This window comes from Astatotilapia calliptera, chromosome 22 (genome assembly GCF_900246225.1).
Source record: "Astatotilapia calliptera chromosome 22, fAstCal1.2, whole genome shotgun sequence".
In the NCBI taxonomy this organism is placed as follows: domain Eukaryota; kingdom Metazoa; phylum Chordata; class Actinopteri; order Cichliformes; family Cichlidae; genus Astatotilapia; species Astatotilapia calliptera.
In genome coordinates, this window is record NC_039322.1 from 20,448,521 (window position 1) to 20,473,498 (window position 24,978).

The 24,978-nt window shown below is 40.6% G+C and overlaps 2 protein-coding genes across 2 annotated transcripts; one reads left to right on the forward strand and one right to left on the reverse strand.

Annotated features, from left to right (window-relative positions):
* Positions 1-6,855: 6,855 nt before the first annotated feature.
* On the reverse strand, positions 6,856-8,455 carry hoxa13a (homeobox A13a). The gene is made up of 2 exons (XM_026157437.1): positions 7,774-8,455; positions 6,856-7,232 (listed from the first exon to the last, which is right to left on the reverse strand). Exons 1-2 carry the CDS (start codon positions 8,423-8,425, stop codon positions 6,985-6,987), a joined length of 900 nt encoding a protein of 299 aa, XP_026013222.1. The 5' UTR covers positions 8,426-8,455; the 3' UTR covers positions 6,856-6,984.
* Positions 8,456-16,702: 8,247 nt separating this feature from the next.
* evx1 (even-skipped homeobox 1) lies at positions 16,703-20,352 on the forward strand. The gene is made up of 3 exons (XM_026156486.1): positions 16,703-17,352; positions 18,159-18,394; positions 18,892-20,352. Exons 1-3 carry the CDS (start codon positions 16,989-16,991, stop codon positions 19,417-19,419), a joined length of 1,128 nt encoding a protein of 375 aa, XP_026012271.1. The 5' UTR covers positions 16,703-16,988; the 3' UTR covers positions 19,420-20,352.
* The last annotated feature ends 4,626 nt before the right edge of the window (positions 20,353-24,978 follow it).

Here is a 24,978-nt window from a genome sequence, read left to right on the forward strand (position 1 = left end):
AAGCTTTGTCTCTTCGGTCGACTTCAAGTTCGGGGAGAGAGGGGGTCCTTCACAAAGAGCAAAGGGCTCCATTTGCCCCGGATGGAGTTCCATTTAATTGCCTTTGCATCCACTCATGCCTTGAGTCGCAAGATTGCCTGATAACGTGAATTTATAATTGCAAGCAGCTAATAGTATTTCTGTTATTAGAGTTGTGGGCCCTAACCGTCTGCTGTGGTTTTTATCCAAATTATTAATAGAAGAGAAAACAACACACTCCTTGTGTGACTTCGTGCTCAAAGCGACCCCTTAGAGTTCAGCTTTGTCTTGTGCCTAGTATCCACAGTCAGCATCTAGCTGATAAGTTTTATGATAATAATAATAACAATAATAGTAATAATAAAGGGGGTTGGGGTATAAGACATAACCACGCGAGACTATTCAATAGATTTGACACCAAGACAGACAAATAAGTGACTTTACTCAAGGGCACTCGTTTTTATGACCTTAAAGTTTCCTTGTTGTGTTTTCTTTAACGCACACAGCACGCATAAACACACATTGGATTTGCTTTTTTAGAACAAACACGCAATTAAAGAAAATTGTGCATAAAATAGCAACACTTCAAAATAAGAGTCCTTGGTTTGGCATAGTGGCATAGTTTGGCATTGTTTTTCCGTTTTTTTTTCTTTTTTTGTAGTCAGGACGAGAATGCGACGTGTAGATTGCCCAATCCTTGTGCCATAAAACCTTGTCAGACAACAAGTAAACAATCAAGTGTGGGGAGGATCTGAAAGTACAGTTTAACGCCCTGTCAGGTAGGCCCTATAGGCCGTAAAGGGGGCTAAATAGGAGTATTCAATCTCCTGCAGTGAAACCTCCTGTAGTTTCAGTCTTCAAGGAAAAGAAAAAGCTCAGAGCTTTACTACAGGCTGTTTTTTGTTTTCATTCTGTGGCTGAGAAATAGGCCACCACACCTGCACCTCAGAGGATCTATTGACTAGATTCTTCATCTCAAAATCTTCCTTAGTCTAAACAAATACACAAACAGTCGACCAACACAAAAAGAACACAGGTGTTTGATTGTGCCTTTTAATGAGCGTGTTCCTATATTTTCAATAAAACACAATTTTACTAAACACTTTGCTTTATTGCGCATAAACCAGCCGGGAACTGCACTACCAAAATAGCCAACAGATTAGCCTAGAGTAGACTAATCATGGCTTCCTTTATTTCTGTTTCGCCAAAGCAGTTCTTCAAACTGCAAATTCGTCTGCTTGTGTGTCCTAAAAAATCGCACTACATTAATATATAAAGTGTTTTTGAACTTGAATTGTACATGGGCTTGCTCAGCCGCCACCATCTTACTGGGGGATTATAAAACCATCAGACTGAAACATGAAACAATCAGAGCTCGCACTTGGTTGCTACAAACGAACGAGCTGGAATATATCAGCAAACGTGAACCCGATTAAGCGAACATCTGTTGATTTATCCACAGGTGACAGAAACGAGGGCGATGACAGAGAGGCCTGGCGGACCACACAAGGGCTCCAAGGCGAAACTGACCAACTCCACGGTCAACGGGAGCGCCTCCGGCTAGTCAGGGGAGAATCACAAGGCTGGATTAGCCTGCAGAGGGTGTCATGAGAAACAAGGCGCCAGGAGGAGCGGGACTGGACAAAAGGACATAAAGTGGTGTGGGGAATAAAAGAATATTTACAAAGAGGTCATTTGAAAGAATAACAAGGAATACGAGAAAGAACCAAGACGCGAGTAAAGCGAAATTAAAGGATTTCATCTTCATTAATAAAAATAAAACTCCTCACAAAGTACAAAATAGAATAATGAAATAGAAAATTCATTTTTTTTTACATAAAAAGCGTTCGGCAAATAAACCCAGAAATTGTGAGTATTCTTAGAAGATCTTAGTTATTTTATTTCTTATAGGTAACCAGTTGGATTTCAGTCCTCTAATAAATAAAACTAGAAGCCTACATGCGCCAGATCTTTGGTTGAGTTCCAGTGTTTAGTTGCGATCTCCCACAACATGAAAAAAACGATCGCTTTGAAAGGACATTTGATAAAATTACACGACCATGCGACGTTTAGTTTTACTTAAACGAGGAGAGAGAGAAAATCTGTTTGGGGTCTTAAAACAGGCGCAGTGTGCGTCAAATAACGCAAATCCCGACCTGCGTTTCTTTCTTTCTTTCTTACTAAAAAGTCACATTTTTACACCACATTAACCTTCAGTATTTTCCTTTTCTGTTGTATATTTTTTCAGCTTGCTCGGCGCTGAAATGATCTTCTCAAGATGTTGACATCTTGCGGACGCAACGCCGAGTTTCTTGCTTTTTTTCTTTTTTCTTTTTTCTTTTTTCTTTTTTCTTTTTTCTTTTTTCTTTTTTTTCTTTTCTTTTCTTTCTTTTTTCTTTTGTTTAATTGCTGAATCTAAGCTCAAATAATAATGGGCGACTTCAAAAATTCTACTTTCGTTCACAAATATAAATGGCCCTCATGGTTACCAAATCATCGTGAAATAACGGATTATACTTTAAACTGTCAAGTGGATTTTAATTCTTTTTTTTTTCTTTACGTGGATTCACAAACAAATGTGAAACTCCCACAATTTGCTTCACTTATTATAAATGAATCTTCTAAATCAGGTAAGATGATTCAGTGAATTTGCTATTTATATAAGAGAAGGACAGCAGGTTCTAAAAAACAACAACAGATGTATTTCTTTCGTTTCCGTGGAGTCTTTTCGACTTGCCCACATAATAAGAATTCAAGTTATCACAGATCAACTGATCACACAATTGATTCGACATATTATGTATAATGATCTTTGTTATTGTTGACCACCATTTAAAATGAACAATTTTGTGCTGGGGGTGTTCGCAAACCTACAAACGAGTGGCTAGCTTTGACTGACGCATCCTTGCCGGTACATCCTTCTTAAATCTAGTCTGTATACCCTTCGTGAATGAAGACAGTACATTTTGGGGCATTTATACATGAAACCAAATGAGATGATCTGATATCCGGACAGGAAACCCGCTCTGTCTATAAAGACTGAGGCGCCGACTGGGGCATGGAGGAGGCTTTCATATAATCTCGGTCAAGTGCTTCTATTGGCCCGCTGTCACGGTCTTGGGTAAGCTTATGTCCGCTTGGGGTCTTTGTGCTGTATTACAAGATTATCTTCCAAAATCACGCTATCAAGCTTGAAAGCTGCACTGCAGGCTAAGTGAAGGTTGCAGGCCTGTCCTCCATTATGCTCAGAGACAGCGAAGGTCAATGTAAAGAGCAACGCAAAGAGCCGGCCCTGAATGCAGAGCTCATTCACGGCTGACAGCGCGTGGAGTGATGTTGTGCATCGTGTACAACACAGTTTCTACAATCTAAGCATGCCAAATTGTCCAGTGTTATTTCATAGGACGCATTTTTTATTTAAAGAAAACACTAACAGTGACTTTTGTCCATTGCTTGTTTTGTTTTTGTTTTATCATTACCTTCCACTGTGTAAATTAAAAGCTGATAGTAAAATAGAAACGCGTTGAAATTTCTGCGCTTTCAAAACTCATTCTCTAGTTTATTTGACATTCTACAACATGCTAATTGAAACCTTTTTATTCTCTAAAACAAGCTGTAATACACTCTTTATCCTTAGTGTGGCAGCAGAATTCAATTTTTGAACACAGTGCGGTCCAGCCTCCAGAGTTTTCTAGCCACGGTCCAATCAAAGATAGCTCTCGCGAGGAGAGAGGGGTAGGCGGAGCATTGTGCTTTGAGCTTTGGACTCTCACGTTGTTTCTCAGGCTGCAGGCGGGACTTTCGTGTTTGTTTTGGTTTTCACTAAGCCAATAGCAACACGCTCTACTTCCTCGTAGCCAATAAACTTACACTTAGGTAATGCCACAAGTAACTTCCGCTCCGCAGCTTCCGCCTCTTCAACGCTTTCCTGTGCGTGTTTTTCGGGAGCAGAGGCGCGTTCTGGAGTCAGACATCAAACTTTTCTCCACATCTATGTGCTTGTTTAACACGTGCGCGCCCCGCCGCGCCGACGTCAGAAAACGTGGCAGAGACGTAACATCACATTTCCTGCTCTCTGACTGCTGTCTCACATGGCTCTGGTGTTTGTCCTGATCAGCCAGCTGGGCATGTGCGTGATAGGAGCACAAGATATGGCACTACAGAGCATTTAAAAACGGTTCATAGTCCGGCCCACTGTTGACTTACTTTATGCAACCCATAGCAAATGTTTGTTTTCATCCTACTAAGGTGGGTTTTTAACGCGCAAACGAAAGTAAATACCGTATGAATGGTAAATTAAACTCGCTGATCAAAATCTGTTCAAAGCCTAAGAACAGCAAACAAAAAAGGAACATAAAGTAGATATTAGACCTACACAAATAAGGCTGAAATTTTTAGTCAGACTAAGCGACTGGGGTTTTGGCTATAACCAAACAACAAAGAGGATATTGATTATGCTAATGAATAAACTATATAGTAAGTAAGTAAGTAAGTAAGTAAGTAAGTAAGTAAGTAAGTAAGTAATAATAATAATAATAATAATAATAATAATAATAATAATAATAATAATAAATTAACAACATTGTCCTCGTCATTAGGTGATAAAAACATGATAAGATGAAATAAGATGTTTAAATTAATAATAATTATCTATCTATATATATATATATATATATATATATATATATATATATATATATATATATATATATATATATATATATATATATATATATATGCGATTAGTACGCAACTCTACGTAGTCTCTCAAGAAAGTATTTAAGGATAACAATTTAACAGACAGACACAATGTACACGATAACATTTACACCATACCTAGAAATTCTGACCTTTTTAATTCACATTTTATTTAGGAAAATAAATCTAAGCACACATTAAATATGTTATTTATTTCCATGTTTTTATTTTTCATTGTTTTGAAATGAAACAGTTCCGTGCGAAACAGTGCTGTCGGGAAGACACCAAACACGTAACCCTCTGAATAAACTCTGCAATCCAGTCGTTGGGTATAGGTCGAAATTTCTAAGGCATTCTCTTAGACCTTTTAAAGGGAGTTTCAATGTAAGCCTACTTAAAACAACAAAGCATAATCAAACAGATACGGGGATTCTCATAAGTGTTCACTGTTTTTTTGTTCTCTCACATTTTCAACAAAGACCAACGAAGGTGAATACTTTGCCAAAAGAAACTTTCTGATTCATCAATCCGGAAAATATTTGGGCTTTTTGCAAATTATATAAATATTAATATACATTTTTGTTTGCTTTGATTTTAGTTTAAAAAAACACACAATCTCGGCGCTCTTTCACAAACGCTTAACTTTGACTTTAACACACAGAAAAAAACTTTAATATTAAATCAATAGCTTCCAGTGTGCAGTGAGTCCGTGTGAGCACTTCGGACATATCGCAAAGTTTAATATGTCTTCAATAAAAAGTAAATTGTGGTTCCACTTGTTCCTCCTGCGTATGTTTATTCTCCCGCGTGGTCAAAGTCAAGGCTAAAACACTAGGGCTACTGACTAAGTTCATTATTATTATTATTATTATTATTATTATTATTATTATTATTATTATTATTATTATTATTATTATTATTATTATTATTATTATTATTATTCAGGCCTCTAAGCTTTGAATGGGATGTCCTGACCACTACAGTATTTTCCACAGTCGTCACTAGATGGCGATGTAAGCTTATATTTCAGCACAGACCAGCCTCAACTGATTTATTTCCTCTAATCCCACAGCCAAACGGGAGTCTACAGCACAGTTCAAATATTTGACTTTCTAAATATAATTTGTATATAGCATTTCTGGATAAAGTTCACCTCAAACCCAGCAAAGCCACTACGAGATAGTATAACTGTAAAAGCTGGCTGTGCGTCTCTACAGCAAATCTGCGGGCCTTCATCGTATTTTAAATTCCTATTTCGTAAAAAAGGAAAATTCGCCTTTTTTTTGTTCTTAAGTAAGGTAAATACGTTTAAAGGAAAAATAATGTTTATATTAAATTGAGCTATAATCACTCAAATAAACTCAAAGGATACAAACTTAGATAAAATTCAACCAAGTCCATATTTTATTGGGACGGACTTTAACGCCGACATATTGGGACTCACACACAACCTGGATATCACGCCGGAATTTACTTTTACACTTATTTACAAACACAAGAATACGCACACACATTATAAAAGCTATGATTGACATGAACACACATCAGTCATATCATATGACGATTATCTAAGCATGATAATAAGAATTGCACCATGGACTGAATATGCATGAGAGCACGGATTCATATGATAAAACTATACTTCATACAAGTTAAACATGTGGGTAGGTTTTTAAAAAAAAAAAAGAAGAAGAAGAAGAAGCCGGGATTGATTAATATTTAACATCCCACAAGGTCCAAATTTGTCACACCGTCACTTCCTGTGAATCTTCCATTTATCACTCTCGTTAAAAAGTTGTAGTCTAGATAAAGGTGTAGCTCGGTGGCGCACACACCTGAGGTCACTTTGAGAGTGAGCATGCCAAAAGAAAATAATAATAATATTAACAAGAAGAAGAAGAAGTCACGCCTACTGCAGCTATACATTTTCTCTTTTCTCCCACTTGAGTCTCTGAACAATATTTAACAACAAGTAGCAGGAAGAGGTGGGTCCGGAAAGTTTGTCTGGGGAGCTCCGGGAAAACATTTGCCTACATACATATGAATCATAATCGGTCATGAAGGAGCTGCTTGCCCTAATCCGTGTGTGTGTGTGTGTGTGTGTGTGTGTGTGTGTGTGTGTGTGTGTGTGTGTGTGTGTGTGTGTGTGTGTGTGTGTGTGTGTGTGTGTGTGTGTGTGTTTTAATTTCCCATAGATTTTGTCCGTCATCTAAAAATCAAAAAATGTGTAAAAAGAAAAAAGAGAAAAAGAGAAAAAAGAAAAAGAAACTAGCTGATAGTTTTCAGCTTGTTGACGATTTTCTTCTCCTTTACGCGTCTGTTTTGAAACCATATCGTGACCTGTCGCTCGGACAGGTTGGTCTGAGCGGATATCCTCCTCCTTTTGTCCTTTGTGATAAATTTATTGGCGGCGTACTCGCGCTCGAGTTCCTTCAGTTGCACCTTGGTGTATGGCACGCGCTTCTTTCTTCCACGTCGATAAGACCCGGAGTCTCCCCCGGCGTGAGACACTGCGTCTGAGAAGGAAAAAAAATACAGAGAGAGAGAGACAAAAGAACATGTGATAATCTGCCTCTAAACTTACTCTCAGAATAAAATTTCCCTCCCACGAAAAAAAAAGAAAAAAAGAAAATGTAAATAGTTGAGTGACACACTTTCAACCTTTTTTTTAAAATAAAATAAAACATGATGTTTGAGGTTATTGATGAAAATGAGAAATCCTCAAACCAACTGGACAGGCTTGACTCTTTAATGATAAGTGATTGATAAAACAATAGAAAAATGTATTTGTGTAATTTTCTCAAAGGAAAACGCAACTTAGCGCATTTTAAAGCGTCCTCATATTAATCTAGTCGTTTTAACGCCCTTTGCTGTATTGTCGCTTACATTTGTTTTGTCATACATTTGAGATGTTCTTCCCACAGTGAGGGAGATTTTATCAACACGCCATGTACTACTGCACCATACATACTGGATTTGCTGTGTGTACTATCGGACTTAAATTGTCAAAAAGCTGCTTCCTGTAAAGGATGGATTCTGTGTAAGGCACATGCCTACCTGGTATGGAGGATTTCCACATGTGTCCGGGCTGAGGCTGCTCCTTGGCGCAGTAGACCTGGCTGTTCCAGCCGTTGGAAGCGAGAGTCCACGGTTGGTAGCTCTCCATAGGCAGAAGAGACTCGTGTCTGGCCTCTGAAGACGCGCTGATAGTTGGCACTACTGGGACGTCCAGGTAACTGGGGACAGGTTGGTACGGGCCAGAGGGATACGTTGGATAAAAAGCAAATTCCTTTGCCCGGGAGGCGAAATCGTCGCCTGAGGCGGACGTGTCCATGTATTTCTCCCCATACGCGGAGGGGGGCTGCGCTCCACACGACTTTATGCTGCTGTGATGCGACATCCTGCACGGGTAACCGAAGTACCCGTACGGCAGGGACGCGCTGGACGAATTCTGAGCTGCAGAGCAGGGGCTGCACTGTTTCACAGGCTCGCCCATCCCGGAGGTATGCACGTCGCTGGACGAGTACGCCGTGCTTGGTGCCAGGGATGCGGGGTGCGCCATCAGATTCCTGCACTGGTTCGCAGCAAAGTTGCCACCAGCAAAACCCTCCATGTTCTTGCTCACTTCATCGGAACCGCCGCCGTTGTCGTAGAGGAACATCACCGACGGGTCGACCCAGCGAGGACGGAGGAGCAGTGACGTTGTCATAGCACGGCATCCAACATTGAAGCTTATGGCTCTTTTTTAAAAAGCCCTCAGACTGAAAAAAGGGAGATACTGCTTCCCGGAGAGTAAAGCCACTCTGACGCGCACAAGAGCGCAGATGTGGCGCTGTTATTGGTCCAGATGTGGTCACGTGACCGGGCTATGCAAAGAGGACGGTAAACATCAGCAGATAATTAAATGGAGAAAAATGCGGCGAAGGGAAGGTGACTGCACCTATCGAGGGGTTTGACTTTTGTCATATTTGATTTAACCAGCATGGATGATGTGCATTAATTTCAAAACAGAACGTAAGATACAATTTACATGAATCTGTGCTTACGCTCATTTAGGTTTCATGCATCCAAATGATAGAATTTCGTCATTTTGAGAGGAGAAATGCTTATTTTCACATATAATATGCAAACAAGAGTCGATTATTTAAAGGTATGCAACAATTTTTTTTTTAAAAAGAAAGAAAACCGTTGTGACCCAGGCAGTTACATATGACTCATATGCAACGCTTTTAGCCTTTACGCATGCATACTGACCTGCCTTTGTTTGCCTCGCTGTACAAATTCTAATATTATAACACTCTTTACAACAGAACCTTCTTAGTGTAAAAATAAAGTCTGATATATCTGTGCATTGCACCGCTATACACGGAATTAAACAGGGTACTTCTGTCTCCCGCTGATACGCCTCTGTTTGCGCTTTATCCGATAGGACGTGTAAGATGAAAAAAAAAGTTTGATCCTAGTAACTTGGAGGTATTGAAATAACACATATATAATATATATAAACACGTATAATGAGGCGCATGCGTGTAGTTCTGAAAAGGAGACAGGGTTCACTTGTGTATTTCGATAGCAGTTTAAAAAAAGAGAAAAGAGGACATGAGAGATAATCTCGTGTTGTGGGGGATTATTTTATACACTTGACTTCAGACATGTTTACAGTATGCAAAATCAGAAATCAGAAAAGCTCTCGACATGGTGTGCGTGCGTGTTTTTGCATAGGACGTAAACGCGGTTGGAGGCCAAGGTCAAGTTGAATGTTGCTGTCTAGCCATCCAGTCCCTCGGCCTATTCAGGCTTTGAAGAGACCGTCTGAGCTCTTGAAAAGAGCGGAAGAGGGGTGAGAATTCCTGTCCCAATGAACGCTATTGGAGGACATTAACTTTTACTGTCATTTTGTTATCTCCCCTGTTTACTCTTGCGAACTAGTTCGAACCCGCTCCTTCTTCTACTTCTTCTTCTGGGTGGCACGTAGGCCTATACCTTTGAATCCCAGCGTTGGAAATGTAAAAAGGATAGGGCTGGGGTTTTGTTTTATTATTCTTTTCGGGGTGTTTCTTTCTCTCTTTTTTTCTTCTTCTTTTAGTAGACATGTGTGAAAAAGAAAACGTGTGTGTGTGTGTGTGTGTGTGTGTGTGTGTGTGTGTGTGTGTGTGTGTGTGTGTGTGTGTGTGTGTGTGTGTGTGTGTGTGTGTGTGTGTCTGGTCTGCTGGTTAGTGGTTTATGACCAGTGGCTCTCCGTCTATTCACTGCAGTAGGACCTGGTGGATTTTCCCTCGTGGTTGTTACCAGATTTTCCAAATCCACCATAAATTGTCACCTACATGTCCCCGTGTGTACTGTTTCTGCTATGAGACTAGGGAACTAAACACCCAAAGAGAAGCTGCTACTCATGGATGGAGCTGTTTAGCTTCAAGCCAAATACTTTATATGAGAACAGTAATTTTTAAAAATTGTTCCGTCACATTTGTTATCTAAAATATGAACAACTGTACAGTAAATTCCAACACATCGTTAACTTCGATAATATATCAAGTGAAACTAGATATTAATAAACAGTAAACACGGATTTAGGCAGTTTGGTTTTATATTGTGAACCGTAGACTTGCTGGCACCGGGCGACAAAAAAGGGATGGACTGAGGTTGTTAAACAAAAGGAAGCTTAAGACAGCAGTTTGTGTTAAAAAAAAATAGAAATAAATAAAAAGTGTGCTTGATGTTTTATCTTTTTGGGGGGAGGTGCTTGATTTAAGAGGCATATGATGCAGATGGAGAGAGAGTATTTGGGATGGATATTTTTTTCTCTTCTTTTTAATGAGTTCCACATTTATCCAAAAGAGAGAACACCCAAAGAGATTTAATCTTAATGTTTTGAGTGTAACTAAAATGTAAAATAAATAGCAGATTATCGTTACCAAGTTTTTTCTTTGTTTTGTTTTTTCAAATGAGCCATTAAACGTGGGTTTGTAACGCTTATTATTAAAGTGAAAGATTATGACATTCAGAACTAGGCTGCTGTCTATTTTTTTTTTAGATCAAAGGGAAATCTGTTCCTTCCATGGATTTGGATTGCAAAGGCTCTACCTTTTCAAATACATCTCCGTTTAGACCCATAAACCGCGTCACATGCAACATTTATTTAGTAGTCAAATGGAAAAGTTATTGCATTCGGTGGATTTGAATAATTGTAAGGCTGAAGTAAAGAGGATTCAACACAAGCTGGTCGGGGTTGGTTCTGAAGTCATCGTACAAGAAAGCTCAAGTAATGAAATCATTCATCAGCAATATGCAACAATATTTATGAGTCTCGCTACAAGGCCCGGCCTGTTGATTACACTGCCTCGTGGCGTTCTCGTCGATACGGGAAAAGCTTTTTTTTATTAAAAACAAAAAACAAACAAAATCAAAACAACAACAAAAAACACGGTTGCGTTAAACCACACTGTGGCATATGGACTTTGTTCATGTTAAATCAAGCTGCATTTAATAAAAGTATTCTATCCATTTTTTTTAAGTTTCTTGTCTCAGAGAGACTCTTGAAAAAAAATCAGGAATCGTGTTTTTAATCTCCGTTCTGTCCTTTAATTGTTCATGTTACTCTCCTCTGGTAAGAAGACCAGCCATGGGGGCTGTCTGCGCGTCCATGTGGTCAGTCCAGACACGAGACATCCCAAAGTACAATGAACACACAACAGGAGGGGGCCAGTGCCCGCCGAGGAGACGCACAATTCACCACTGGCTTGTGCTTAAATCGTGTGGCAGGAACCTTCGTTAGAAACACCTTTTAAACGCTTAGACAATTCACTATTGAATTCTTGTCGGATTTGCATTGTATTCTCTGATTTACACACAAACGTAAGCGGGATAAAAAATGAAAGACTAAACGGTGATTAATCTTATATCTGTAAGTTCCACTAAATCAAAGTGAATTTAAATGGCATAAATTTGACGTGCACCCCTTGATCTATTTCAAGCATCCTGCAAAGTTTCTAAGACTGCGCTTTGGGATTTGGCAGCAGAGCCTGGAGGCTTTTCTCTGAGGTCATTATCAAGGCTCAATCCCGTGTTTGTACTGGCACTGAAGTTATGCAGTCAGAGAAAGAAAGAGCGCATTTGATCCGCGGCCTGAGCCCATGAAGCCTTGGTAAAGCAGTCTATATAAAGTTATGCCCAGCTATAAATTTATATCCTTAATAACATAAATTGGGACATAAAACAGGGTGCTAAGAACGTGTAGTCAAATGTCGGTGTTGATCGCACGTGCTTTTGTCAAAAAAAGCTGTCAAAACATAAGAGCCAGTATGTTTTTGTGGTTAAAGCAGGGAACCACAAGGCGGTCACACACTTGTCTTTTCCATATTTTCTGGACGACTGCCTGCACTGTGATTATGACGGACTGCATAAAAGTAACAAGGAAAGCTGGCCCACTTCATTCTTTTTTCTTTTTTGGGGGGGGGGGGGGGGGGGGGGACACACACATGCAGTCTAAACTAAAGGTCTACAGTTCTCTAGGAAATCCTTACTCCCACGGTGTTCCCAATAATGTTCCCTCTTGACTGACACATTTGCTGCAACTTTTCGCTGTGCTTCAGTTTCTCTCGCCGTGGGCTCAAACGTTGCGTTAACAGCCTGCTAAACTATAGCCTGTAAGCTGCATGTGAAATCACTTTATTGGCATGCGAGAACCTCCGTAAATATACAGATCTGCGCTGCCTCTCACTGCATGTTCAGTCGGTTCCACATCTGTTGTATTTCTGATCCGAAGCCACCGTCCGATTGCAGCGAGTATTATTTGCTTTTAAATGCCATCAGGCCGACAATAAGTCATTTTCTCCTTATCTAGCATAATCGTTACATTTTTAATTTGAGCCACACATTATTATTATTGTTGTTGTGTTTTGGGGATTTTTTTATTATTATTTTTGCAAAATTTAAATAAAATATTTTTTAGCGAAGTAGGTTTTTCAGTGCATTTGTTTTCTTTTTCAATAATAGCATTGTGAGCGCTAAAATTCCTCCCAAATATGCAACACTGCATTCTAAATTGTAGCGTAACCATTTTTTTTAACTGTAAATATACATTTTGAGCAATGGAGTGAGGTTAAATATGTGCACCTGTTAAGCTGCGTTACAGAGGTTTTGCTCTTTCTGCACTCCTAAAGCAAAGACGAAATTGTAAATGTCATTAAAACTGCAGCTCTGTCAATAAAACGCGACAAAACGACTGATTGGGTTTTCTTTTTCTTAACCTCAAGGTGATTTTTCCTTGTTTGTTTGTCTGGTTATAAAGATAGAGACTGAAATGGCTCGCCCGTTTTAAAATGTTGTCGGAATGTGGAGATTGAAATAGAATGGTTGCATTTAGTTACTTCAGAAATCAAATACCTATGCATGGACTGTTTTCCTATCTTCCTAATAATTTTCTATTGAGTTTTGAAACTTGCAAAATAGTTTAAAAACCATTATTATCAAAGTAGCATTGGTTTTAAGGCATTTGCAGGGGAAAGGCCTGCACAGTTTGGCGTTCACGACCTGGAATTTAATGAAAAAATGAAGACTTGGATAGTTTAATTAAAAAACAAAACAAAACAAAACTCCACGGGATGAACAATTTAAAGACAAACAACTCAAAAAAACATTGCAGACGTAGTTGAGTTGACGTAAGGCCCGCTGTCTCCGTGCAGGTATTTTTCTAGTCAACCAGGTGTGGTAAAGGCAGCAACTTAACTTATACTGAGATTTGTAAAACTACAAAACTCCTAAAACATTGGGCTTATTCACTGCGGGACCTATGTGTCTCACGCCTTCAATTACATGCAAATCAACGGGATGCCCGTTTGTATCCACACATCATTATTTGAACGGCGGTTGTGGGAAAAATTTAAAAATAAATTTTAAAAAAAACACCTGAAAACTGAGGGCAGAAATGTGAATAGGATGATCTTGCCGGCAGTATAACTCAATAGCTCATTATTAGAGGCTAAAATTAGTGGAGAGCAGCGAGAAAACAGAGGCACATGAGCATGCAGTGGGGACTGATGACAGCGGCACTCTGGCAAAAAAAAAAAAAACATTTGCAACCAGGCAGACTTGTAAATATCACCTTTCTCAAAGATGCCAGGGACCCACATACCAGACTAAAGAATTGCATGCACTCTTGTGAAATATCGGGGTTTTGCACCTGGTGGGTTGCCCTGCTGCTGCTGAACTAATGGTAAGCCATACCCCGTGATGTTTCCCCTTTTAATTGGGTAATACAGGTCTGATCTCAGTGGCTTGCTAAGCCCTTCGTGTAATAGCGTAGGGTGTGCGGGATGGAGCAGGGAAGTGCGATAAAAGAAGTTCTTACAGCAGAGATTTCCAGCTGTATAGTCATCAGGACTCGTTTCGCTCCAAGGTCAACGAGTTAACTCTCTGGTAGCTGCGTCATCCCGTTTCAAGGCCAAGTTGAAGCAACGGAGACGGGAGGGGCCACCTTAGTGAGGAGAGTCTAAATTGTTATTTTCTTCCAGGTTCCTTGTGTGTGAAACGCAGTGCGCCTCAGCCAGCGGCTGGCTCAACAACCACCAAACTAATTCGTGCGCAATTTCATCGCGCACTGAAGCACATTTTGTGCTAAAAGCAAACATTGTGACAGATCTGCACCGCCGGGGCCAAGGATTGGATTACACGCAGACTGCGCAGGCTCCATGGTCAAGTTCAAGTTGGGCTGGCTAGTAAAACTAAGGGGCGCATTCTGCAGTGTCTGCCATGGGGGGCGCTCCCCACTCTTTGATCTTCCCCTGAAGAAGTAGACACTGGAGATGCGCCTACACTGCAGTCCAGTTTTCTGCACTTGTGCCACAAGAATGTGGATCAAATGTGCATTGAATAAAAAATAATAATAACTGCGTTCCATGCTATGGAAATTGCTTTATGTAAATAAGTAAACCGCGTTCCACACCCAGCAAGCTCTCCAAACCAATCCGCTCTCCTTTACTATCTAAGCCACACACAATATGTACTGTAAATGCACAAGGTCACCCATTGCGCAAAAGCATTTTCGAAGCGTTATCTCAGGGTGATCACAAGATTTTATCTGCGACCCATTACGTAACGAGCGAGGATCTTGGCGCTTGACCAACAAACACTGCGCGATGACCAGTGTTTATGATTTTTCAAAACAAAAGTAACAAGTTCTTTCATTTCTTGGACGTAATTATGTCATTTTGATAGATAGATAGATAGATAGATAGATAGATAGATAGATAGATAGATAGATAGATAGATAGATAGATAGATAGATAGATAGATAGATAGATAGATAGATAGATAGATAGATAGATAGATAGATAGATAGATAGATAGATAGATAGATAGATAGATAGATAGATAGAGCAACAAAAAGAAAGAAGAGAGGTGAGGGTTTTTTTTCCAAAGAGATGAAAGAGTCGGACGCGAAAGCCAAAGGAATTTCCCTCACTTCTCATCCGTCGCGGGGGGAGGGGTGGCTGCTGCTCGGGGCCTTTTCTCACTTTCGGACAGGCGAGGGCGCACAAGGACAGCGGAGGGTGCTGGAAACCCACAGTATGTCCCTCTCCTCTCTGTGAGACCACATGACACCGCCTATCTGTGACACACGATATGCATCCACATACATGCAGCCACACTCAGCCTCGCAGTTCAAAAATCGCACGTGTGGAGGCACCTCTGTTATAACCACCTGGATAAAGTAGCTCAGTGTGCTCAAAGAGCAATGTGATTAAGGAAGTCATCAACCTCAGCTCTTTAAAATGTTGCACTTGAAGGTACGTTGATGTTTGAATGTTGTCCCCAAGCTGTAATTGTTTTTAAGTTATAGCACGAATGCCTGATATTTTTGATAGCTGGGAGTTTAGAAACAGTCACACCAGCTTTTAATAAAACTTTATTTGCTGCAACTGTGTTAAATAAATGTTTTGGCCACGTTGGTGCAGTGAAGATGTCTTTACGCCTCAGAGGCAGAGTTCAAATGTGACCACTTCTAAACAGCAGCTACAAGCCCTGTGTGCAGCAGGTTTGCGCTCCCATTATCACCATTCATTGACTTTTTGCTGAAACACTGCACGTCTGGAGAACTGGGAAAACGGCCACTGCCGATATAAGAATCCAAAGAACCCCATGACAGTGTCATGCTTTTGTTTGGATTTCTTTCATTTGGAACAGCAAATGCTTTGCACACATGATCATACAAATTAGCAATGCAAATCACGGTACCACATTTCATAACTTGTTTGGGCATAAAGAATAAAGAGAATGGTTTCGGTTCAACGTTTCCTTTTTTCATCTCTAATCGGCCTTTATCTAAACCCTGACCGCAAGACCTGACCTTTGGAGACTTTACTTGACTCCACTTAAGATGATGATAACAATCACAAGAGAGAGGGGAAAGTGACGGGGGAGGGAGGGGTGAATAAAATGTAAATACATAATGTAACTTAAATGACTGATATGAGTTTTACGAAATGACTCTGTGTTAATTAGTTATATTTGAGCAAAAGCAAAGCTGAACTTTATTTAATAAGTAGAAAAAAAAACCCAAAATATTTGAGCATATTAACTGGCGTTAAAATGGCTCATTAGTAATTTAAATATACTGTAATACAATAAAATACAATAAAAAGCTAAGTCTTAAGCAAACATTATTTTACTACTACTACTACTACTACTACTACTAATAATAATAATAATAATAATAATAATAATAATAATAATAATAATAATAATAATAATAATAATGACTTAATGCATATTTCAATATTCCAACACCACAGATACATCACCATGTAAATCCTAAATATGCTGTTTCTTGTTTCTGCTGCCTCTTGTTGTGCCCTCTGACATCCCCCACCCCCATCTCGCCGTTGCCGTTGCTCCTTCTGTTTACCCACAGATTCAGTCAATGAGTGTCGTCATCAGGGGGGACCATCGTGAAGACTGGGTCATTAAGAATGACAGCTCTGAAGAAAGAGAGAGAGGGAGGGAGAGAGAGGGTAAATGGTGATCCCTCCCAGAGCTCCCACTCGGCACTCTGAAGCGGTCTTCTCTCAGGTTCAGACCGGATTGCATCCCCTCTTTTTTTTTCCAGAAGCCTCTCCTTCTCTTTTAGGACGCAATCTCCCACCCACCGCCATCCCCGCTGCACGCACACACGCGCACACCCCTCCAACCTGAGATTCATCTCCTTGGTTTTGACGGTTCGCCTCGAAGACGAGGTTTGCTTGTTTTGTTTTTTCTTTTAAGTCGTGCTTGTGATGGAAAGCAGAGAGGAGATGGTGATGCTGGCAGAGGGAGGTCAGCTTGGCAAGAGCGGCTCTAATTTGTCGGAAGCCATCGGGAGCCCCGTGCGAGAACCACCAGGCAAGCCGGGCCACAGAGGTTGTCTGAGTCCAGGAGCTGCACCCTATTCCCGCGACAGGAGCGATCTAGCGGCGGAGGATAGCGCACGGAGAAATATGAGCGCCGACGCAAGGCTGGTTGGCACGTCTACCTCCGGAGAGAGGCACCAGGCTGACCAACATCACAAAGACGGCAGCAGCTCAGACACAGAGTCGGACTTCTATGAGGAAATTGATGTCAGCTGCACGCCTGAAAGCATGGACTACCCAACAGCTAAAGGTAAGCTGTGTGGGTGCATGTTGGATTGTATGCTATTGCAATAAACATATTGGCACTGTAGGGTGGAACAGAAAATCGAATATTTATGCTCAATGAAACAGATCCAGGGTCTGCTTCAGGTTCAAACACTGCAGCTGCAGTCGGTGCTATACAGCTATTCTGTCAGCTGATCGGTGTGGCTGCAAACGCTGAGGTGACACCCACAGTGTAACCTGACATTTCCCTCACTGACTTTGACAACGAGTTACTCGTACTGCAAATGTGCTTATGGGCTACTTCACCAGGAAAAAATTGGAGATTCAAGAAAAAATTATGTCAATTGGTTTTGGCAGCTGTGAAGGTGCAAGCACCCACTGCTCAGTTTATTGTGAATATCATTCTGTGTGAAATCTTTATGAATAAACATTCATACATGAAACATTTGGAGTAGTAGACTAAACGAATGGTAAAGTAACAAACGAATGAAAACAATACAGTTTAAGTATTGATTATTTTCAACCAAGGGAAATTAATGTTCATATCAAATCAATATATCGTGGAAAATACCTTTAGAAAAAAATAATAGTAGTGGAAATTGCATCTTAATTTAAAAACTACACCAAATGAGAAGCTAAGCGAGCAGTCAGGATGTCTCTTATTTTTCTAAAAGTCAAACAAATAATGGAGTTAGCCTGCTAGTCTTCAAATGGCAGCGAATGAAATAAATAAAGCGTTTCGATTTGTTTTGGGTCCTGTTTAAATTGTAAATGTGTGCGTTTTACACCTGATTGTAATTAAAATATGCTTATTCTCTGTTTTTGGTTCAGGTCGAAATGGGGATTCTCCAAGCCACCCGAACGAGTGCGGTACTGAGCCGAGTAAGAATGTCCCGGGTCAGGGCTCTCTGTCTTACGCAGCAGATCAGATTCGCCGGTACCGAACAGCATTCACGCGAGAGCAGATAGCACGCCTGGAGAAGGAGTTTTACCGGGAAAACTATGTGTCCAGGCCGCGGAGATGCGAACTTGCGGCCGCTTTAAATCTACCCGAAACCACCATCAAAGTAAGATTTCATCTCAGGGAAGTGGGACTGAATTAGGCCTCTTGACCATCAATACGTACTCTGTGAGCTTGTGTTGATGTATATCAAATCCATGTCGAGTGCAAAATGGTCAGGCTTACGTAAATGACTGCCAGTGGTTTATTTGTGTATGGATAGAAATAATCTCATGGAAAATAATCTCATAGAGTAAAATCAAATTAGTCCATACAGGAAACAAAGCAAAAAAAAAAAAAGATTAAGAAGCAGGCACCGCGTTATGTAGCCACAGGTCATATTTATTTATTTACTTGGGTTGGTATTTTTTGATTGGATGCTAGTCAAATGTCACGCAGTCCACAATAAATAAATAAATAAATTACAGTAACAAGTTTCTCCAACCCAAATCCAAATATTGTCATGAGTAAAAAAGCCAAACATTATCTACGCATGTGCTTGTGTTGTTTCAGGTCACGGGGGGGATTGTGGTTAATATTTGATCCGCTGTGTCTCCTTCACAGGTGTGGTTTCAGAACCGCAGGATGAAAGACAAACGGCAGCGTCTGGCCATGACTTGGCCTCACCCCGCCGATCCGGCCTTCTACACCTACATGATGAGCCATGCGGCTGCCACGGGGAACCTGCCCTACCCCTTTCCATCGCACCTGCCGCTGCCCTACTACTCTCACCTGGGCGTCGGGGCTGGCTCAGCTCCTGCAGCCGCCCCTTTCTCAACCCCCCTGCGCTCTCTCGATAGTTTCCGGATGCTGTCTCATCCCTACCAGAGGCCCGAGCTCCTGTGCGCCTTCAGACACCCTTCCTTGTACTCAGGTCCCACTCACGGCCTAGGTCCCGGAGGAACTCCGTGCTCCTGCTTGGCGTGTCACTCCAGTCAGTCCAACGCCATCTCAACCAGGCCTTCCGGCTCGGACTTCGCTTGCTCCCCAACAAGCAGGACTGACGCGTTTGTCACTTTCACGCCTTCAGTGCTCAGCAAATCCTCATCTGTGACACTGGACCAGAGGGAAGAAGTGCCTCTGACCAGATAAAAAATAACTCTTGCTCCACATAAGCCTTTAACCACAAGCTTTTTAACCCTAACGTATTATATGATCAGGACTGAAACAGCATGAGGGGTGGGGTAGCCAGTATATAAACAGTGAAAGCCAGTTTATACTTGGGGAGAAGAGAAAGCTCTCCAGCTATAAGACGCGCAAAAGACCTGCTGTTATTGAAATATAATAATCCCATCGAAGATCCGGGGACATTGGGCTGAAATAAGACTGCGTAGACAGAAATTCAGATTTGATTTCTACAAGATTATTGTGACTGCTATGAGAGAGAGAGACGGGGAGAGATAAGCGGGGTGGTCCAGAGAAACGTTTAAATCTCCGTGATTGATGACGTTAAGGTCTTGATCATTATTTTATGCGTCCAAAAATCAGCCTACACGTATTGTTAGTTACGCGAGAATGATGCTTTCCATCTCTCTTTTTTAACAAGGGGATTTGTTAAAAGACTGCGGCCGTCTCATTATAGCTAGCTCTCCACACCGGGGCCCTCTCGACGGCCCGGGCCGAAATGTGCAGATGCTAGTAAAATTATTAAGTGATGTATATGTAAGACCGGGTGAATTTTGAGTGTTGAATTAATGATAATGCCAGGAAGGTTTCAGGCAAAAGGTAACAAGGCGCCGAGGGAACGGATTACCACAGCCGGCACGATCTGAAGAGGGGAGGGGAGAGAAAGATCAGAAAGAGGATGGAGAGAGGACAATCAAAAAAGAAAAAAAAAGAAATGAGCATTTTTAAGGCCACCCAACACTCTTTCTTTCTCTGTTTTCTCCCATGACCGTAAAAGAGACAGTGTGATTAAATAATGCCCACGGGCCTTCTTTAAAACCGTTTTTCGCTTTGCACTGTTACACCAGTTTAGCATTTGTGTGGGAATACGGAATAATGTGTGACTGATTTTTTTTCTTCGTTGTTTTACTATTATTATTATTTTATTATAAAACTTTATTTTTGGTTCGCTATTTTTTTTGTTTGTTTGTTTTTGTTTTTTTGTGTTATGACTGGGTTGTCCTTATCGTTTAATTTGCAAATAAATACTGTCAAAGCATCGAAGGCGTGCGGAGTGATCTATACGCGTATTTCGGATCCATTTAAATAGCCAATAACCAATATGTCACTTTAAACTCACGGCAATAGAATAAAACTGATTCAAGTAAATTTTTGTTGTTGTTGTTGTTTTTGCTTTTCTCCCGGTCATCTTCTTTGGTTTGGTTTCGTTCAGCTTCAAGCGTATTGAGGATCTTCTCCATTCACAATTGGTTCAGGTCCGCCAGTCCTACCGCCTCAATAATAACACTAATTTTGTTCTCAAGTGGTAGCTGTCAAAACACCAGAGTGCGCCCCCTCCTATTTCCTGATGGGACCGTTAGATTGACCGTGACAGTTAAGTGGTCCCCGGGCTCCGTTAACGCCACTCATATTTTTTTCTGCGACCACTTAATAGACGCGACAGAATTAGGTGTCTGCAGATATTGGAAATGCAAAGAGATCGATCATTCGGAGAGGAGCGCCAACAATCAGCGGGATCTTAATTGGCCGCATTTGACCGGGCCCGAGCAAATTAAAAGAGTTTTTGGAGCGTAATAGGATTGGCTAAGTGCTGCGGCCCGCGGAGAGACACACAAATCATCCTTTAAAGGGAGTTTTAGGTCGTGGATTAGAAGTCATTGCAGTGATGGGCGAGAAAGTGTGTGGTATTTCAATTGGGCCTCGAAGTAAAAAACAAACAAACAACAACAACAACAAACGAAAAACTGGCCAATTGCGTGCTTACATAATCGAACATGAAGATTTTCTTTATTTTATTTTTTAAAAAATGCTTCAAATTTAGGTGACATTCCTCGAGCCTTTATTCTGATTATTCCGAAATATGAAGATTTTGGAATTTGAAATATATGAAATATGAAGATTCCTGCCAGTGAAGCCAGACACCAAGAAGAACAATTTAGTTACCAAATATGATTTTAGGTACAGTGTTTTTTGTTTTTGTTTTTATTAGACTCGTTCTAATCAAACTCTACTGCACCCACAAAAACGGCACCCTTGAGTCCAACCCCGCCCCCCCAACCCACCCTGCTCCCTCACGCGTTTGATTGATGGCCTTATTAACTGGAGTTCTTGTAAGTGTGACCGAGCTGATTAAAATGCATATGTTTGGAATAATACACCGTTTAAGCCTCCCGGGTCGAGGCGAAACCACAAGGCAGATTTATGTAAACTATCAGCCGGTGTCTTTAAGCCTGATGGGGACGCGGGTCACGCAAGAAAATTGCTTTAGTTTGTGCATAATAAAATCGCACCATAAAAATAAAGATGAACGGGGCGGACTAACGGAATATTCAGAAGGTGTAGTCTCTTTAAAAGGAAAGGGGAAATGGTTTCATGGTGGGTTCTTTTCTCTTTTTTTAACAGTCTGGGAAATTTGGAGCTGACTTTCAACAGGAGCAGCAGCACTACACGGCCATCTAAACCTCGAGTCACACTGTGCCAAAACGACGCATTAAAGTGAGGCAAATTACAACCACATTTACCCAGCCACACATATGGGCTCCCATCTCTTTGCCGGGGAAACTATACGGCTGAATCCTCAGTGGCCTAATCCGGCATCAACATGCCATTTAATCGCTGGAATATTTCGTGTGACTGAGCTTCAAGATATGATGGGCTCGTAGATTGCGCACATAACAGCAATTACATCAGCCTTATAAGATCCTATTAGTGCGAATTGGCACAGGTCTCCCCAGCTCCCACAACCAACACAAAGCATTTTGATAGGGGCGGTGTAGTGCAGCTGTCCACCGACAGCAAATTTAAAAAAAAAAAAAAAAAAGGAGCTGTGGCTGCTGTTACCGCTGTTTAAATTGGATTACATCCTAATTTACAGACCCCTGTCGTAACGCAAGAGGCTGGCGGAGGCGTAGAAGGACCAATCACCAAGTAATGATGATGAATGAGAGATTAATGCGCATACAAGCAAGACAATTTGAGCCTTCATCTGTTTAAATAGGCTTCCAATATCATTTGGAAAACGGAGGTCACGTTAAATCAATCGGGGGACGCGTGAAAGTCATTTTCGGAGGCGTCTTTATCAACATTATTTACGGTGCACCGGAGACAGCTATGTGCAGCAAGAAAATGTGACGGCTGTTGCGTGTTTATGTGACAAAGAAGAGCAAGCAAGACAGAGCATGACGCATCCAGGCTATCAAAAGATGCACTTAAATCTTTATCGTTAGCTGTTCAAATTAAGTGGCGGCTACACCGTTTCTCAGGGCGTCTGCGCAAACCCAAGATAGAATCTGTCCCCTGAGCAATCCAGATAAACTGGGTTGGTTTTGTAGAGTGGTTCTTTGAAGCAATACAGAGCTCAATGTCATAATTTGGAAAGAATTGTGGCTCAGAGCACAACTCAACACAAGTTTACAGCCTTAACGACTCAAGAGATAACAAAAACTCTTATTATCCCTTGTAAATGTCTACTTCCTTAAATATATGATAACTGAAAGTCTTTCGTTTGGGCCCAAAACATCGCGAGTACTAAGCAGATCTTGGAAACCGGTTCAATTAATTCAAACAACAAGGAAAATCTTTTGCAGGCTTCTTATTGTGTTGCAAGCCGGATCAACTTTGTAACTGAAAAGTACCAACCAGCAGACCCATCTACCACAGGGGAGACAAAATATAACGGCAATTATAGTTGCTAAATGTTATCAGAGGCTTCTACACAACAGGTTTAGGCTATATTCAGTGCAAAAGGAATAAAAAATATACATAGGCTGCATCTGAAAATGACCTACTGTTACACGTCATCCAAACAGAAAAGGGATTATATTCGGATTCAGCACAGAACAAACAGTGTTTTAAATTACTGACACCAAACTTTGCAGCACATATCAAACATTATTTGTTAACCTTCCAGGGTTTCATCTATATGGCGAAATTTAAACAAAGGCATGTTGTGTTAAATACTCAAGAGTTACCAAAACTTACACTTAGGTCCATTGTGGTCGATAAAGATGCAATTTGTTTCAGCAGTGGATTTAAAATCACACAACCAAAATGTGATTGAAGCGCAAACTTCCAGTCTTAAGTCAAGACTCAAAGGTTTTGTTTTTTTAACAAAACAGAAAATCTGGCATAACCGTTTAGAAATTACAGCAATTTTTATGCACAGCCTCGCATTTTCAGAGGTTTAAAAACAATTGGACAATTGATTGACAAGCAGTTTTATGGTCACGTGACCTCTCTTCTACTTTTTCGTTCAGACATACTATATGAAGTTGAGTCAAAGCGTTTACTTTATATTTACTTATAGCTTTTCACTGTCATTTTAAATATGCTGTCCAAAGAGGTGTCAGCCTAAGTGTGTAATGTTAGTGAAACGAGGATGTTATAGTTGTATGCACTGGGAAAACCCACCGAAAAGCCCAACTCTTCAAGAAAAGCACGGATCCTGCTAGCCTGTAATCTTCTGTGTGCAATGACAAGAAACATAATGATATAACAATGCTGACCCATGCAGCATGTTAAAGATGGTGACAACAAACGTGTGTCTTCTAACCAATTCTGTACATAAAATATGCCCTCTTGCAAAACACACACACAAACAAATGCTAAATTTAAGGACTAAAACAAAATAACTGAGCCATCATCTTTTTCTCCATCTGATCTACAGCTCTGAGTGTCTAAGGGATAGTCACTGATTATGACATTACATTGCACATGATTGGATGAATAGTGTCCACGAGGTACTGAACAGGCATATGGTGAAAATAAGAAGCAAAACTACAGTAAGAAGTCTACTGTAAGTTTTGAGTGCAGCAATCTATCCCTGAGGCAGAAGTACTGGGAAGACAAGCCTGATGACAACGATTGGTGAGGTAAATTGTAAATATGTTGCTGAAAGGTTTCATTATCCACTGCATAGAGTATAAAAAAGGTTTAGAGTGGGTACAGGTTTGTCATCTTCTATTAAACAGCTGTTGTGGTGAACTCAGTCTCTTAGAGGTAACAATATTGGGATCCATGTTTCATTTTTATCATCATTAGAGCTTCTGGTTCTGGAAGGGTTTCAGACTGGGATGGAAGATACAAGGATGCCTTTGACTGTCCATTTAAAAAACGTCACTACAGCTGATTTACAACTGTATATACCCTTGAATCGTGGAAATCACTGTTCCATAAGAAGGCTCAATGAGTGCATTTTGGTCATAAAAAGTTGACTTCCTGCAGTTTCTTACAGTTAAATGAGTCCAAACCAGAGGTCATGTTGTTTGGCCTTCCACTAAAGGTTAAAGGATAACATGGACTTTTTAACTCCTTTAATTAAAACACAAGTTAAGAACAGTGGGATAATCTTTGACACAAATTTGAAATTTCATAGACAAATAGATTAAGTGGTTAACAGCAGTGACTTCCAGCTCAGAACAATCTCCAGATGAAAAACAATAAATAAATAAAAATTAAGGTTCTGGAAAGGGTTATGCATGCCTCTGATATATCTAAATACTTTTGGAACGTGCTGTATACCACAGT